Source organism: Hyperoodon ampullatus, assembly GCF_949752795.1.
Source record: "Hyperoodon ampullatus genome assembly, chromosome: X".
Classification (NCBI taxonomy): domain Eukaryota; kingdom Metazoa; phylum Chordata; class Mammalia; order Artiodactyla; family Ziphiidae; genus Hyperoodon; species Hyperoodon ampullatus.
The window spans coordinates 51,583,573-51,602,586 of NC_136913.1; the positions used below are offsets into that span (position 1 = coordinate 51,583,573).

The 19,014-nt window shown below is 41.0% G+C and overlaps 1 protein-coding gene across 1 annotated transcript; it reads right to left on the reverse strand.

The window, feature by feature from the left end:
- Positions 1 to 17,174: 17,174 nt before the first annotated feature.
- Positions 17,175 to 18,491, reverse strand: LOC307069013 (actin-like protein 7A; the record flags this gene model as incomplete). Its single annotated transcript, XM_079727165.1, is given in 4 exon segments — positions 17,175 to 17,240; positions 17,242 to 17,331; positions 17,334 to 17,942; positions 17,946 to 18,491. Coding segments are annotated over 4 exon segments (1,311 nt in total).
- Between the last annotated feature and the right edge of the window lie 523 nt (positions 18,492 to 19,014).

The following is a 19,014-nucleotide window of genomic DNA, read 5'->3' on the forward strand; positions in this document are numbered from 1 at the left end:
GAAGTTATAACAACTCCAATGAAGTTCCATCTTTTAAACCTTAAGTACCTTTATACCTCAATAATATACCCTCAAAGTGGGTATTTACGACATCACCACCAGCACCAGGCAGGGATACGTGCATTACCTGTTTTGAGAAAACTTGCACACCTGAAGCAAGCTTCAAACCCTCTTCAGCAAAAACCGGGTAGAAAGGAAAAACATCACTATGTTAGGTGTATGTCATCTAGATAGTTGGTAAGAAATACACTCGTGGATAATTTTCATACAGAATGTAAAAAATAAAACCTAAACATAAAAGGTCTGTCACGGAACTTCTGTGTTTTTTGTTGTATCCCTGAGAACACAAGAGTTTAACTGTATTCAGAAGCAGTTTTCCCAGACCTGGTGCAGAATCAGTCCCTGCAGTGGCTCCCCTACGCCGGGACACCTCCAATTACCACGCAGGATCGCAAGACATTTGACGCTTAGCCACAAAAATATTGCCTGGGCTTTTGGATGGATCCAAAGCACATCTCATAATATCCCCAATTATAAGAGGGTGCTGAATCTTGGAACATGGGGTCAAAAGGGTTAGATGAGGTCAAAAGCGTTTGAACATTCCTGCTTCCAGCTCAGCAAGATAGAATTTGTCACCTATACACATTCTTCAACCAGCCATTTGAGGGGATTATTTTTTCACTATTCACCATACATTGTACAATTTAGTGAGGAGAAGAGGATGATGGGAAAGAATACTGAAAAATACTTTAGAATATTCGGGATGATTATTTTTAAATGGCACACAGAATGTTTTAGGGTGAGAGATACCAGGGAAGTGAAGACTGAGCTTTAGGTGGCAGCAGGAAGAATGAAAAGAACAGGGCAAATCTGAGAGTGATTTTGTGAAGAAAAATAATAGATCTTGGTAATAAATTAGATAAAACATATGAAGAAGAAGGAGGCAATAATTTCAAGGTTAACTTTAATTCCCTTTCCAACAGGCTTGTTATAATTGGATAACTGATCTCAAGGTCAAATAGTCCTTTCGCATCCTTCCCTATCCTTTAAAAGGGAAAACAATGCGGGCTTCTCATTGCGGTGGCTTCTCTTGTTGCGGAGCACGGGCTCTAGGTGCACGGGCTTCAGTAGTTGTGGCACACGGGCTCAGTAGTTGTGGCTCGCGGGCTCAGTAGTTGTGGCTCGCGGGCTCTAGAGCGCAGACTCAGTAGTTGTGGTGCACGGGCTTAGTTTCTCCGCGACATGTGGGACCTTCCCGGACCAGGGCTCGAACCCATGTCCCCTGCATTGGCAGGCGGATTCTTAACCACTGCGCCACCAGGGAAGCCCCTATTCCAACTTCTTAAAAAGGGAAAAACTCACTTATAGTCAACTTTACAGAAAATTCCACAAGAAGTATTTTCTATAATTCTTCTGACTCTGTTGATAATCATCCTCTCAAGCTGAAATCCCTTTCCTGAAGAGGCTCAGGTGAAAGCACATGGGAATGCCAAAGGAAAATACATAAAGTTGATAAAGTGATAGAAATTTCAAATTTAAAATGCAGGAATGCCCTTGGTTCTAGAGAGGCAAACAGACTAACATGAGAGTCAGGGGAAGTAAGAAAGGACTCCTGTAATCCACTTATCAATCTAAGCCTCCAGGTAAGTGAGGAGAATGAGAGCAAGGCCTATGTGGAGTATCATGAGACACGTAGGGCAGAAGGGTGAGTGTCAGTACATGTGTCTCTCGCTGAATGCCCTAAATCATCAGGAACATGGAATAAGAAAAGGAAACTAGGGCTTCCCTGGTGGCGCAGTGGTTGAGAGTCCGCCTGCCGATGCAGGGGACGCGGGTTCGTGCCCTGGTCCGGGAAGATCCCACGTGCCACGGGGCGGCTGGGCCCGTGAGCCATGGCCGCTGAGCCTGCACATCTGGAGCCTGTGCTCCGCAACGGGAGAGGCCACAACAGTGAGAGGCCCGCGTACCGCAAAAAAAAAAAAAAAAAAAAAAAAGAAAAGAAAAGAAAAGGAAACTAATCTGTACTGAGAACCTGTAATGGTCTCAACCCTATGACAGATGCCTTCTTATGTGTTACCTCATTTCATCAATATCATTCATCCAATTCAATAATGAAGAAGCCAAAAATATTTCCTCGCATTCAGGGCAGTATAAGAGATACTCATTTGCTGATAGGATATTTTCACCTACTTGGGAAAACCTGAAACTTAATATTGCATCTAGTGACTATCAAAGCCCATTCTACTTTATCCCTATAATATTTAAGTATTTTTTCAAATAAGATAACCAAGAAGCTCCAAAAAATGCTACTGCAAGTCCTCTACTTTTCTACCACCATCTATAGTATACATGTGTTGTGTGCACAGGTAAACATACAATTACATTAAATCATTTAGAAAGCTAGCTATTACCAACTTTTAGCCCAACTTTTATGCCACAGTATTAGCATGAAATAGAAATTAAATCTACCTCTAGTTGATGAATTAAATCCTGCGAAGTTTTTAGTGGCCTCTCTCCCCTGAAATAAAATGAATTATTAACGAGGTAAGAAAAAATTATTGCCTGGAAATTGATTTTACATTAAAGTTTTAGAGCATTTCATGCATTAACATAGCCCAAGTTTTGAAGAATAATATTGAATAGACTAAAAATATTTTGAGTATTCTTTTTTTTTTAAGCATCTTTACTGGAGTATAATTGCTTTACAATGGTGTGTTAGTTTCTGCTTTATGACAAAGTGAATCAGTTATACATATACATATGTCCCCATATCTCTTCCCTCTTGCGTCTCCCTCCCTCCCACCCTCCATATCCCACCCCTCTAAGTGGTCAAAAAGCCCAGAGCTGATCTCCCTGTGCTATGCGACTGCTTCCCACTAGCTATCTATTTTACGTTTGGTAGTATATATAAGTCCATGCCACTCTCTCACTTTGTCACAGCTTACACTTCCCCCTCCCCATAACCTCAAATCCGTTCTCCAGTAGGTCTGTGTCTTTATTCCCGTCTTACCCCTAGGTTCTTCATGACATTTTTTTTCTTAGATTCCATATATATATATATATATGTGTTAGCATACGTTATTTGTCTTTCTCTTTCTGACTTACTTCACTCTGTATGACAGACTCTAGGTCCATCCACCTCACTACAAATAACTCAATTTCGTTTCTTTTTATGGCTGAGTAATATTCTATTGTATATATGTGCCACATCTTCTTTATCCATTCATCCGATGATGGACACGTAGGTTTCTTCCATGTCCTGGCTATTGTAAATAGAGCTGCAATGCACATTTTGGTACATGACTCTTTTTGAGTTATTGTTTTCTCAGGGTATATGCCCAGTAGTGGGATTGCTGGGTCGTACGGTAGTTCTATTTGTAGTTTTTTAAGGAACCTCCATACTGTTCTCCATAGTGGCTGTATCAATTTACATTCCCACCAGCAGTGCAAGAGTGTTCCCTTTTCTCCACACGCTCTCCAGCATTTATTGTTTCTAGATTTCTTGATGATGAAGCAATATTTAACTATTACTTCTTAAGGCACTTCCAAAAATTTCAGGTAAGCATTATATATGTTCATTTTATAATGTAAGAAACTTAAAACTGACAAGTTATATTTAAGTTTTATTTTTCCTTTTTAAACTTTTTTCTTTTGCTTCATAAGTTAAAGGTGTAATATGTCTTAACAGAAAGGGCTTTGTTCCACAATGGAAAAAAGGTCTGGCCAAAAATCAGGAAATTCTCACTTTTTATTCTAATTTCAACTCTGGCAGGAATTCAGTTGTCTTTGATGAGGCATGTCAGTTAAGTTTCAATTCTCAGTCTATAAAATAATCGTAGTAATATTTGTGCTACCACTCTCATCAGAAGATTAGGGAATATCACATTGACAACTACTAAGAAGAATTAAGTTCTGCCCCTTAATAGCTATGAGACGTGAACAAAATATTCTTATTCTCAGATAAACTTCAAATGAAATTATGAAGCAGAAACCACTTTAAAAACTATAAGGCACTGGTGAGTGTGAAATATTTTAAAACTATAATGCACTAGAAAATCTAAAATATGTAAATTATAAAGAAATATGAGTAACTGCATATAAATGATAAAGAAATTATATAAATTGTTAAGACAACCTTAAACCATAGCCTGAAGAAAAGCTATAAAATTGCCCAGGAAAACTACAAAACTGGACACAGTGAAAACTAACAGATGAGTCTCAGAAAGAAGCAATTAGATGAGGCTGGTAAACCATCGTCTTAAGGGAAAACAGAAAAATTGTTTGGGAAAAAACAGGTATACTGACAGGGTGGGTAGAAAACAAAGCCAGCTTGAGATTTTACCACAATCATATTACCAAGACTTACCAAATTGGCACAAGGTGTTATCTATTACCATTATTCCATTATCCATTCCCATCAAGAATTCTAATATACTGTCATCTATTTTTGTGTATATCTGCTCACCTCAGGTGTATTTTTCAGAGTTTTGATTTTGATTCAGAAAGCCTGGTTTATCAGTCAGAGTCCATTAAGGAAAACAAAAACCACAGCTATTATTTTATCAGAGAGAGTTTAACATATGGAACTGGTTAACCAAGTACTAGAGGACTGAGAAGGCAGAAAGGGAGCACAGAGAAGCAACACTGAGATTGAAACAGTGGGCAGCCGCTTGTACCCCTAAGGCTGAAGGAACAAAAGGAAGAGTTTGGGATTCTTAGAATTTAGACGCTTGGCGGTGAGGCCCCTGCAGAGCTGGTTCTTGAACCTCTGAGAAGGGGGTGGCAGCCAGCTGGAGCTGGTATTTCCGAGGGGGCAGGATGAGAGTGAGAAGTTCTAAGTGTATAGAAATAAACAGAAACTGGAACGAACAGCTGCTGCGGGGTACAGAGCTACTGTTGAGCGAAAGCAAGCGAACAAGGGAACAAATTCCTTCTCCTTCCTCTATCCAGTCTTGCCCCGTCCCTCTGGTGTCTGCTACTGTTGGAGCATAACAGCTGTCAAAGGAGGGGTGTTTTCTCAGGCCCCCAGTCCCAGCATCATGAGCAGTGTATAGGAAGGGTGGGTTTGGAGCTGAGAGAGAGGCTGGAAATCAGCTCATCCGCTTACTGGGTCTTGATTTCCTCAGTTATAAATGGGGATAATACTCCCCTGTATACTTCACTGGAATGTTTTGAAGGTTAGATGAGAGGGTAGATATAAAAGCATTTTACAAGCCATAGAAATAAAAGCAACTGAGAATTAGCCTCCCATAAGTACTTGAATTTACTGTAATAGGTATTTCTTAGAAGAAATGTGATCACCTTCAGAACTAGTGGTTTTGAAGCTAACAATTTATAGTGCTTCCCCATGCCCTCCCTTATCCTCATCTATTCAGATCATGTTAACATCTAAGATACTAACTTATGAGTCTCCTAGGGGAAATGACCAGGAAAATTGTGGTTTTGCTTTGGTTGGTAAAGCTTGGTAATGTTATCTGTGCAGGATACCATGAGTCACATGGCAGTGTTTTGAGCACGACATCACTGCTGAGAGTGCGCCCGGAGGGAACACGCAGACCTGAGTGAAGGCGAGGCAGAGGGCCTACAGTGTGCCTGCTGAGGCTCGTGCAGGTGTGGAATTCCTGCAAAGTCTCTTATTTATTTATTCATTCATTCATTTATTTTTATTAATGGTTGCATTGGGTCTTTGTTGGTGCGTGTGGGCTTTTCTTTAGTTGCGGCGAGTGGGGGCCACTCCTCATTGTAGTGCGTGGGCTTCTCATTGCTGTGGCTTCTCCCGTTGCAGAGCATGGGCTCCAGGTACACGGGCCTCAGCAGTTGTGGCACACAGGCTCAGTAGCTGTGGCCTGTGGGCTCTAGAGCACAGGCTCAGCATGGGATTAGTTGCTCCACGGCATGTGGGATCTTCCCGGACCAGGGCCCAAACCTGTGTCCCCTGCATTGGCAGGCGGATTCTTAACCACTGCGCCACGAGGGAAGCCCCTTGCAAAGTCTCTTGTTTTACCTTAAACACGTGTGCGGAGTTTGCTTTCTCCTCCATGATATGCACAGAATTGTTTTAATGTAAAAATTCTCACAAATCTTTGAGTACAATCTGGTGCTCTGTGTATTCTATAACCTCTTATTATACCCCCTCCCCCCAGGGTATGGCTCGCTCATTTGGAAAGGACCAGGCATATATCACTGAGATGTTCTTTTTCTGTTTTTCCCCCATCATTACCTTGTTCTTCTGGTGGACAGGAGATGTAGTGGTCTGAATTGAGACTGGAGAAACTGGCAAATTAAAATCACATAAGTGTTTGACACCACAATGAAAATGGAAGGCTATTTATTGCTGGTAGAGATTTGGGTATTTGCAGTCATCAGAAGTATAAAATAATCTTTGCTGACTCAGTCTACATTCTACTGTGTTGGTCAGAAGGTTCGTTTGGGTTTTTTTTTTTTTTTTCGTAAGATGGCTCTAGTAGCACCTAGTTATCTTTAACTTCACTCAAAACAACTTTGTTAGATAGTATATGACAGCGGTCGTATCAGCGTGCATTTAAAAAAAGATGTTAAATTGCTGAATTTTTGTGTAGCCATTTTAACATTGAAGATGGCATTTAAGAAAAAGCAATATTTTTGGCATATTATACTTTATTATTTCAAGAAAGGTAAACGCAACTGAAATGAAAAAAAAAAAAAAAAAGATTTGTGCAGTATATGGAGAAGGTGCTGTGACGGATCAAACATGTCAAAAATGGTTTGCGAAGTTTCGTGCTGGAGATTTCTCGCTGGACGGTGCTCCACAGCCAGGTAGACCAGTTGAAGATGATAGCAATCAAATCGAGACATTAATTGAGAACAATCAACATTATACCACGCGGGAGATAGCTGACGCACTCAAAATATCCAAATCAAGCGTTGAAAATCATTTGCACCAGCTCGGTTATGTTAATCGCTTTGATGTTTGGGTTCCACATAAGTTAAGCAAAAAAAAACCCCTTCTTGACCGTATTTCTGCATGCGATTCTCTACTGAAACGTAGTGAAAATGCTCCGTTTTTAAAACAAATTGTGATGGGTGATGAAAAGTGGGTACTGTACAATAATGTGGAACAGAAGAGATCATGGAGCAAGCGAAATGAACCACCACCAACCACACCAAAGGCCGGTCTTCATCCAAAGAAGGTGATGTTGTGTATATGGTGGGATTGGAAGGGAGTGCTCTATTATGAGCTCCTTCCAGAAAACCAAACGATTAATTCCAACAAGTACTGCCCCCAGTTAGACCAACTGAAAGCAGCACTCGACGAAAAGCATCCAGAATAACGCAAGACTGCACGTTTCTTTGATAACCAGGCAAACTTCTTGACTGGGAAGATCTGATTCATCCGCTGTATTCACCAGACATTGCACCTCAGACCTCCATTTATTTAGGCCTTTACAAAATTCTCTTAATAGAAAAAATTTCAATTCCCTGGAAGACTGCAGAAGGCACCTGGAACAGTTCTTTGCTCAAAAAGATAAAAACTTTGGGGAAGATGGAATTGTGAAGTTGCCTGAAAAATGACAGAAGGTAGTGGAACAAAAGAGTGAATACATTGCTCAATAAAGTTCTTGGTGAAAATGAAAAATGTGTCTTTTATTTTTACTTAAGAACCGAAGGCACTTTTTGGCCAACCCAATACTTGGGTTCTAGGTCCCAATTCTACTGCAAATGGTATCATGGTCTCTTATCAACAAGAGAAGACTTCAGTTCCTGTTCTTGGTTAGTATTTTTTTTTCACTCTAAATTATTACATTAGTAAGTAGAAGGAATATCTTTCTGTAAGTGTTGAGAAGGTTAGTAGTATTAGGAGAGAGTGGAGAGTCACTACAATTTTCCCTCAGTTCTAAGACTATATCTTTATTAAAATCAATTTAATGCCTTTAGTGTTGGGATCCTGGGTGGGGGGCTGGGAAATCCAACATGACATTAAATGTATAATTTTAAAAAATTGTTCTGACATACACACTTGTCAGTGCAGTGGCATACACTCATCCACACAGGCACATTACAGTTGAAGTTTGAGTCTAAACAGTCTAATTTGAATGTACATTTTAAGGATTCATCTGAGTCATCTTTGGCTATTGGCAGTTTTGCATTGTGTCTCGGGGACATTTTCATATTCCTTGCTTAAGAGCTGGAAATTTTTAGTCATCCTCAGGATTGACAGTATAATTTGAAAACAAATCCAAAGAAGATTAGCATTTCATCTGCATTTCCTATTGAATTATACTGAAAATGTTTTGTTTATTTCAATGTTTTGTTTATTTGTTGGGGGGAGAGGATTCTCATCAATTAGGTTACATATTCCTCAACAAAGTTAAAAGCTCTAAAGGCTTTCTTTTGAAAGTTGGTTGAAAAGTCCTTTTTTTTTTTTTTTTTTTTTGGCCGCAGGGGATCTTAGTTCCCTGACCAAGAACCTGGGCCCTGGCAGTGAAAGCGCTGAGTCCTAGCCACTGGACTGCCAGGAAATTCCCTAAAGAACTTTTGACAGATCAGTTTGGTGCCACCGTATTCGCCCTTCATGTGGATCAATCAAGCATAGCAACTTCTTTTTAGCTTTGAAAAGGTGGCAATTTTTACGGCTGCTATTCGCATTCCTGGCATGTGAGAGGCAACGTTCTGAAATCTTTTCATTTAAATGCTATACTCTGGTAGCATTTTGATGGCATTTGAAGTAGACTTTGTGGGAGTCATGTCGAGTTTAACTTTCATGGCTATGTTGCTACCAGGAATAAATGAACCACCTTCCGTTCCAGCTAAGCTCATATAGCCAGACAGCTAACTGCTGCATCCCTAGATCCCCTTCTTCCTGGAGGCTGGCAAGCTGCCTTTGGTATCAGTCCCAAAACGTACACTTATTTCTGAGATGCTAACAATTCATCTCAGACCAGAGGCAGTTTGGTAATTGTTTAGTTTGTAATGTGTCTAATCCAGTTGTGATTTCTGTCCCCTGTTTTCCTTACTGCTGGCTTGATGCTGACCTTCAGGTCAAGTTCAGTCACAGCTTTCTCTAGGGTGGTCTAGTTGGCTTTATCAAAGAGCACTTCCGTTTCCCAGCTGAGCCTTAAAGACTTTAAAATTTTGAGGCTTCTCGTTATCAGAGTATGTATTATCAGTGTCCCTGTGTAGGAACTCTAGTGTAGATTGTGTAGGAAAGGAGGAGTTCTCATAATCCAAAAAGAGGCAGATGAGCTACTCACAAAATTAGTTCCTCTCAAATATTCCTCACCTGCCTCTTCCCAGCTAACGGTAGTAGGGGATCAGTGACTTGATGGGGCGTTTTCTGATTGCTTCACGTTAAGATGCAACGTAGTACCATGCAGGTCGATTGCAAGTCTTGCAAAAATGTAATCCATTTCATAAAATGGATTAACGTTTTACCAGAGTAGTGCTTAAATCATGGCCGAATTGGACTTGTTATAACTGATAACAAAATTACTTCAAATGAGTATGATTTGACTATCAAAGGATTAAGAGAAGTCTTTGGAAAAACTGATAAAACCCTCAAAATATTTTTGTGAAGTGACTCCCTCTGTGCTGTGAAATTCAAATATGGAAATGGGAAAGATGTCATGTCCTGCTGTCGTACAGTTTGTCAGAATAATTTCTTTCCTGCCAATAAGTCAATACTTGGTATTTATACATAGTTAAGTCTAAGAATCAAATATAATTGTACTTATGCCTAATTTTAAAAAATAAGATACACTATTTTCAGAACTTGTTTCTTCTTTAAAAACAGATAAGGTGTCATTGAAAGTTTAGTTACTATTTAACATGAAATTATGGGGCTTGTTGACCATGAATTTAAGTAGCCTTTTCCAATATTGTTAAATAAGCAAAACCTCTTGTGGTCTTTTTCACTATATACAATAGATTTTTGTTTGGGAGTGTAGGGAGTAGTAATTGTATGTGAAATCATAATACTGTTATGATTAGTAGAGAAAATCTGGATTGTACAGAAAAGTATGGCAAAGAAAATTAAGATCTGATAATTTGTAGTCATACGTGTGTACATGCATGTGTATATGTATAATGAAAATCATGTTTTTAAAACATTTTATCTGGAGCATTTCTCTCACATTTTAAAATATTCTCATAAAAGAATTTTTCACGTCTGTATGGGTCATATACATAGGTGCACCATTAATAATACTGAGAAAGAATGTCTCTCTATATACATATTATCTCATGTCTCTACTTCCTGTGTATGATTTCTACTTAAGTAAGAGACTCCATACATCTAACTGAAAGAGGGCCTGGGAGTGTTATCTAACAGTGACAAATTTTCCCCAACCATCACCCACCTGTTCCAGTTATTTATTTATTTTTTTTAAGTAAGGACATTTTTATTGATCAGTGTGTTTGTAGAAATTTTTATTATAAGTATTTTCTGTCCATTAACTTTACTTACTGAATACACGCCACTCTTATAATTGAGGTAAATTTTACATACAGTGAAATGTACAGCTCTTTGGTGTATAGTTTGGTGAAATTTAATACATGTATATGGCCTCGTAAGCACCACAACCACAACCCCCTCCCATTTGAAATACAGAACATTCTTCCACTTTGAATCACTCAGTGGGCATTTTTTCCTTCAACCCTCCCACATGCCTAAAGTTGAAGTGGAATTCCTCTTCTTGGGGCAGGGCCTCCAGGCTGTGTTTGCTGTGACCAGGAGGTTGTTAGGGTGACAGAAACATTAACTCTGGTTCTGATGGTCCTCTTGTAGGTGTAAAGCCCAGTCGCCTAGCTTTAGCTTAGACTTATTGCCTCAGCTCCCACCAACATGAAGGTGTGTGTCTGTCACATTTTCTCTTTCCTTTCAGATGCTGAGCTTTTTATGCCACCAAAGATCAACAAAAGAACCCAGTGGAAACTCAGCCTTCTAGAGTGACTCTGACCCCAGTTAGGAGGGCTCTGGCAGAGAAGGCTGTTTTCCTTCCATTCCTCACTCCTCGAGGCCTGGCTGTTGGGAAGTGGGACGAGTAAGACCATCTACCTTAGCATTACGGAGACCTGCTCTGTACAGCAGACCTCATGAGACACCAATTCTATTTTATTTTGCATATAATTTTAATCATTAAGCAAGATTTTAGGCTTTAACCCCTATAGCATCATTTTGTAAAAATTACTGTTCTTTTACTTAGTGCTGTTTGAGAGCATATTTCTGGTATTTATGGTAATCAGGACATTGGGTTTCATTCCCAGCTACAGGTCGGAATCATACTGGGACCGTAGACAAATCACAGAATTGATTTGTGCCTCAGTTAATTGGGAATGTTTCATGGCTGCTACCTCAAAAGTGTGAAGAAAAGTAAAATAATGTTTTTAAACTGTTTTATGTTCCTTGAGGAAAGCATTATATATAAACAACATGGCTATTAGTGCTCCCAACATTTGGTCAAATTTAATCATTTAAATGATTTCACCTTGAACTAAAGCAGAATGAAAAGCGAAATCTATCCTTTGATATTCTAAGCCTTCCTATGCTGACAGCGGTTATTTTGTAATATCTTGCCAGGTCATGTGCTTCCAGTTATAACTGGTTTGAGCCTCCTATCACTACAGGGTCCATACAGACTATTTTTATTGCCTGTGAATGTTCTGCTAGAGTTAGCAGTGTTAGAGCTGGAACAAATTAGAATTTCTGAAACAGTATTGCGTACATTTGGGATGGTGAGCAGTGTGCATCATAGGCATGAACAGTAGTAAGTTACTCCTTTTTCTCCAAATGTTGCTTCTTTTAACATAGTGTTTTTGTCAGTATCTAGGCCATTTCATTTATTTTTCTTTATGGTGCTTAACCGACCTTTGTCTTTTAGTTATTTTCTTTGAAGCAAATGAGAATTTATCTCTTTTTGGTGAGTCTAGAAAAAGCTCAGTTTGTTTTGACAACAGTTTTGTGGCTGACTCTTGGGTAAGGTTAACAATCTCTTTCATGCTTTTAATACCAGAACCAGACCTTTATTACTCTACGTAGACTAACAGGAAGTCAGAGTATAGGTATACCCAGAATTGTGTAACTAAAGAAGCCTTTCCCTAATATAGCAAAATGTAAACTATAGAATCTAGGTGTGTTCACTGTATAATTCAACTTTTCTGTGTGTCTGAAAATTTTCACAAAATAATAGAAAAAGAAGATCTATAAATAAGTGCCCAACATTGAAAGGTTGCAAGTGCTTTGTGACTACTCTTTGGTGTGGATTAATGAACATGGTAACTTATATGACATTTTAATATATTATAGTGCTCTTGCTATGGATAATAGTAAAGAGACCCATGCTGATGGGTTGGAAATAGAAGTAAATGTGCCTGTTTATAATGGTGTGACTTTGCATGGATGTTCACTTTCCTTGAAATACTGTATGGAAACAGCAAGAAAGAATTTGTGTGAATACAAATTACTATCAATTACTCTCTCTCTCCTCTGAGCAAGATGGAATTTTATCCATTTGGAGAAGCAGCAGGTGGGAGCAGACGTTCCAAATTGAAGGCAGAAGGCAAAGTCAAGGGCGAATTTATGGGGGGAAATGCTGTGTATAGGCAAAGGAGAAACTCCTGGGAGTGATGAATGTTTAATTGGGGGGAAAGATTCTATCAAGTTCTAGAGAAGGGTATATAATTCTTCCCCCAAATTTGGGCTCTTCCCAAATTCATGTTGCAGGAAGCTAAAAGCCTCAGTTATTTAGTTTGTTCCATGGAATCAGCTTTGTTCAGATGCTCCAGACATCAAGAGGAAACTTGCAGAGGACTGTCTCCTGTAATCAGAGTGTATTTTATATTTAGACTTTTTTAAAAACTGAGGCAGAAGCTAATGTTTTTATTATGCCTTTATGAGTATAGCTTGGTGTTATTTCTTAGCACTGCTGCATATTTTAAAATAAATTTATTTTTCGCATACATCTACATATATACACACATATATTTATGTGTGTATATACATACAAGTGCACACATCTGAGGGATTTTTCATAGCCATAACTGAAGAGGATGTTTTTAAAAATAAACAAAACTGACGATTCTTAGTAATTTAAGGTGACTACAAGTTTGGGAAGCAAAATTAGCTTTTTTTCCTCCTCCTGTGCCGGCCCATAACCTTCTTTGCTTCACTAGAAGCACCACCTGGACAAGTCCTTGGGAGTCTTTGGCTGTCCTTCCTTGTCTGTCATATTTAGTAGTAACTGAGTTGAGGGTGAACATCTTAGAAGCTAGGTAACCATAAATGTCTGAGATCTGTAGACAAGCCAAAGTTAATATGGTGATGTTTGACAACCCTGAAGGCCTGCTCTTGATTCCTATTTTCTCTGTGCTCCCTAAGCCCTTGCCTATGCTTCATGCCTACAGTAGGCTGTTCCACCATTATTCTTACTAGCTTTGAAGTCCCAGGAACTTCAAGACCAACAGATGTCCTCTTGGTATATGGAAAGAACAAAGTCATGGGTCCACTCATCTTAGTGTCCTTGAACAAAGTCATTTAATCTCACTGAATCTTGCTTTTCTACAACCTTGTGTGCCCACTGGGATAGCCTGGGTTTCTCAGTCTTGGCACTGTTGATATTTTTGGTTACATCATTCTTTGCTGTCCTGTGCCGATAGGATGTTTAGCAATATCCCTGGCCTCTACACATTTGATGCCAGTACTACGTACCCTCTACTCCTGTTATGATAACCACCAATATCTTTAGACATTGCCAAATGTCCCTTGGGGTTCAAAATTGTCCTCAGTTGAGAACCATTGGGCTAAGGTGACTTCCAAATACTTACTAAAAACTATTCATCTTTTTCTTTTTATGTGTGAGGAGGATTCTTTTTGTCTGCAAGGGTGATTTATATGGGTCAAGTGAGAGAATTCATAAATGTGCTTTGAAAGAGATTCCACAGTTCTTTACCCTTATATTGGTATTTTTCACTTTAAAATGCTGTATAACATTTGGTCCTAGGACGGCCTGGGAGTTCCCATTCTCCAGAACCACCTCTCGTGCCTCCCCTTCATCAAGACCCTCACCTTTTGGGGGGTAATCGATTGGGGGTTCATAGACCCTTAAGGGATCTAAAATAGAATATTTCTATAATCCTATGTATTTTATTTGATGCAGTTAAAAATATTGTTCTATTATTCTGAGGGGTCCATAGGATTTACCACCCTGCCAAAGAGGTCCAAAGGTTAAGAATTAACTAAACTTCAACCTACCCATCAGTGAATGTTCATAGAGTGTTGACGGTAGTGGTTTGGGCAGAAACTGAGGTGAACAAGGCATACCTCTCTCAAGTCAATGTACCCAACTCCTAGCTGATTCCCTGATCCTCCAGGGTAAGGCTTAGTCCTTGCTGACTAAGCTCTTCTGTGGCTATTTTTGCTTCTCTACTCTAGCTTGCTGGTGCCAGCCAGCTGTGCTTACTTACCAGGCCTCCAGGGTGGAGCATTTAGGTCTTTCAAGGCTGTCTAGGCAAACCTGGAGGCTATCGGGGTGGTTCTGTAGGGCTTCTCCCTGGGAATGGTAGAGATGCCATCGCTCTCCTATGAGTGATTGAATGTGTGTGTCTTTGGGTGTACGTGTGGCTCAGGATCATAGTAAGGCATTTGGGCTCCTTTATAAGAGGTAGAATTCTACAAGATAATACTAGCTAACAACCCTTGGGATCACCTCCTGCAGGCCACACACTGGTATTCAGATGTTTACCTCTGATATTTACATCAGCTGTGTGAGGTAGGCATTTGAATTCAATTTTACAGATGAGCAGACTCAGGTCACACAGCTAGTTGGTAGCAAAAGTTTCAAATCACAGAGTCTAAAGCCCATGTTCTTTCCACTACTTTATGCTGCCTGCCAGTGTTGGAGGCAGGACCGAGAATGTACTGGGGACTGCTCTAAAAAACTGAAGGTCCAATTATAAACTGCCCCGCAGGAAATACCACAGAACATGCTGGGCTCTGGAAGGGCTTACCAGACCATGAGGATCTTTATGTTCCTTCAGTTCCTTAGTTGGGTTAGAATGACCAGCATGGACCAGCCTCCCGCAAACCCACACTGCAGAACTGGCAGCCTTTATCCTGCACCCATTCCAGACTCCAGTTGTATACCCTGCAGGTTGATGGAGAATCCAGTCTGGTTGGAGAGGAGCATCTGCTGCTTGAAGTGTCTGGAGAATGGCTGTGGGTTCCATCCTCATGACCTTAGTGCTGATAACCCAAAACAAATCTGCCCCCAATTTTTTTAAAGGGGGAAATCTATATAGCACCTATTCCCTGAAGAGTTTTTCCCTTAAGATACACATATCTTGCTCATAATACACCAGGCTTCAGCAGCCAGTCACCATGATGGCTTGGTAAGAACTGGTATCGAGACATAAATGACTACTGGAACTAAAAGGAAGTACAGTTAAAGCAGGCATCAGACATCTTCGTCAGCTCTTTCCAAGCCTTCAGAGTCCCTGATCAAGTGTGAAATGCACTCTGCTGCTTTGTGGGCGACCTAACCATTACAGCATACTTCCTGTTGGTGTTTTTTTTTTTTTTATTAGTTTCTGCTTTATAACAAAGTGAATCAGTCATACATATATATCTGTTCCCACATCCCTTCCCTCATGCATCTCCCTCCCTCCCACCCTCCCCATCCCACCCCTCCAGGTGGTCACAAAGCACCGAGCTGATCTCCCTGTGTTCTGCGGCTGCTTCCCACTATCTATCTACCTTACGTTTGGTAGTGTATATATGTCCATGCCTCTCTTTCGCTTTGTCACAGCTTACTCTTCCCCCTCCCCATATCCTCAAGTCCATTCTCAAGTAGGTCTGTGTCTTTATTCCCGTTTTACCCCTAGGTTCTTCATGACATTTTTTTTTTAAATTCCATATATATGTGTTAGCATACGGTATTTGTCTTTCTCTTTCTGACTTACTTCACTCTGTATGACAAACTCTAGGTCTATCCACCTCATTACAAATAGCTCAGTTTCGTTTCTTTTTACGGCTGAGTAATATTCCATTGTATATATGTGCCACATCTTCTTTATCCATTCATCCGATGATGGACACTTAGGTTGTTTCCAGCTCCAGGCTATTGTGAATAGAGCTGCAATGAACATTTTGGTACATGTCTCTTTTTGAATTATGGTTTTCTCAGGGTATATGCCTAGTAGTGGGATTGCTGGGTCATATGGTAGTTCTATTTTTAGTTTCTTAAGGAACCTCCATACTGTTCTCCATAGTGGCTGTACCAATTCACATTCCCACCAGCAGTGCAAGAGTGTTCCCTTTTCTCCACACCCTCTCCAGCATTTATTGTTTCTAGATTTCTTGATGATGGCCATTCTGACTGGTGTGAGATGATATCTCATTGGAGTTTTGATTTGCATTTCTCTAATGATTAATGATGTTGAGCATTCTTTCATGTGTTTGTTGGCAGTCTGTATATCTTCTTTGGAGAAATGCCTATTTAAGTCTTCTGCCCATTTTTGGATTGGGTTGTTTGTTTTTTTGCTATTGAGCTGCATGAGCTGTTTATAAATGTTGGAGATTAATCCTTTGTCAGTTGCTTCATTTGCAAATATTTTCTCCCATTCTGAGGGTTGTCTTTTGGTCTTGTTTATGGTTTCCTTTGCTGTGCAAAAGCTTTGAAGTTTCATTAGGTCCCATTTGTTTATCTTTTGTTGGTGTTTATTGAAAGGGATCTTCTTAGAGGCCACAACAGCATTTGCTCTATCTATCTAATCTATCTTTATCACACTCCCCCTTCCAAGCAGAGTTTAACAATACTGTAGTACCTAAAGTGGGGAATATACAAAATAAGGGACAGAATAATTTTAGAGGTAGTTTCTCCCCCAAATACTTAAGCAATCAAACTATAAAGCACGTCGTTTTGGTCCATAATCACTCCCCCCTTCTTCCCCCCCACCCCCCGCACTGCCCCTCTCCTTCACCCAGCCCCCGCTGTTGTTTTGGCAAATGGACATTTTAAGGCAGATGCTGTGTGTATGAAGTTCTCATTGCGTTAGGAAATAGAGAAATACACTGTGGAGGGAAACGCAAGGATTGTTTAATACTGCAGGAGTGAACTGGCTGGCTCAGCTCCCTATGTATGGGATGGGTGCTCACCCAGCAAAGCTGACACATGGCCACCACAGCAACCATGCTTCGTCAGAGTTCAGAAGCACCTTCTGTAGAGGAAGAAAGGCCCGTGTTCCTCGTACTCAAAGCGGTGGACCCATAGTCGGTGGTTGGAAGCCCTGAAGCGATGCTAGGAGGGAGCCACCCGTCCACACTGCAGTGTCTCTTTCGGGCAACACGTTTACCTGGGTGGGGGGGTGTCATTAGGACACATGCTTCTCAGCTCCGTCTGCAGATGGTTAGGGAAACCACTGAGCATAGTGCTCCCCCCACAGAGTAGGATATACCCCATGAGGTCTCGTTTGAGGGCGATGTCACACTTGTCAAGGCAGGACACTGTCTGCGTGTGGAGGCCCAGCTGCATGGACTTGATCAGAGAAGGCTTGAAGAACATCTCTGAGCAGAGGAACCTTTCCTGACACAGGTATATCTCCTGCTCATCCAGCAGGGTGTACTGGATTGTATGCTCAGTAGCTGGGACTTTCTTCTCTTCAGTGGGGTCCAGGGCCACAAAGCAGCATTTCTTCTTGATGTCCTCCACAATGCCCAGCTGGTCGTCAGTGAAGTGTTTCCCCGAATTGTTCATCAGGCCTATCAAGTAGGTTGTCGGGTCAGAACCCGCGTAGTCCAGACGTCCGGTGATGCTGGGCAAAGGATAGCCCTCGTAAATGGGAACTACATAGGACACACCGTGGCCGACCTCCACAACCAGGCCGGAGGTCCTTCCGTAGGAGTACATGGACAGGCGGGACTGGTAGGCGATATGCATTGCGGGAGTCTTGAAGGTCTCAAACAACATTTCAGCCTACTTCTCTCTATTTGCGTGTGGGCTCAGGGGTGGGTCTGAAACCAAGGAGGCGTGCTCCTCTGGGGCAATCTTCATCTCTTGATGGAAAAGATATTCCCAGATATCCTGCACTGTATCCCAGTCCATGATGATGCCATGTCGCAGAGGATTAATTAGCTTGAGACAAACCTCTGGGTTGATAAGCTCATGCCACACGAATGTCTCCTTGTGATTGTCCCCGGTTTTGGCCGTCTCCATGTAGGGTTTGCCCACTGTGGAAGAGCTCATGTGGGTGGGCTTTGGCAGCCCGGCAAAGCCACATTTACAGTAGCCCATGCCAAGGTCCACGACCAATGCTTTGCTCAACTCTAGCTTGGGCTTCTTATTGACCACAGGTGATTTCGTAGGTTCTTCTGGCTCTGAACGGTTACGGCGAACCCACACTGCCCGCTTCGCTGGGCCGTCCTTTAATGAGGCAGTCTGGAGGACCTGTGTCTGCAGGGAGTCCTGCTCACCCATTCTCTCGGAAGGCCAATCCCCTATGCTTGCCGCCTGTGGAGCCCACATGCTCTCAAGAGCCGTTTTGCTCTCAGAAATTTCCTCAATCCCACTGGCCTCAAGGCCAGAAAGGCTTAAATCAGAGGGCAACTTGAGAATTTCCCCAGTGATGACACCACTGATTATGACATAATCCAGTGTCCCAGGGCTTTCTAGATACTGGGAACCTTTGTCCTGTGTTAGGGTAGATTTGAAATAGTGTTTTTGAAGTGACTTACTTTTTACTAAATTTTGTAGTAAACCTGGTTTATCCAATCAATTAATATTTATTGAGTGCTTGCTATGTGCAAGGCAGGCAGCAGTGGAAAAAAAAAGACAAAAATCTCTGCCCTTGTAGAGTTTACATTCTAGTCAGTGGGGGCTGGGGAGAGGCAGACAATAACCAAAATAAATATATGTTACAAGATGTTAATGGCAAAAGAGAAAAGCAAAGCAGGGAAGGCTGGGGAGAGGGTGGCTGTGTTAATGTGCCATGTATTTTTCTCCCTGAGATAGTGACACTTGAGTGAGGACCTGAAGGAAGTGAGGGAGA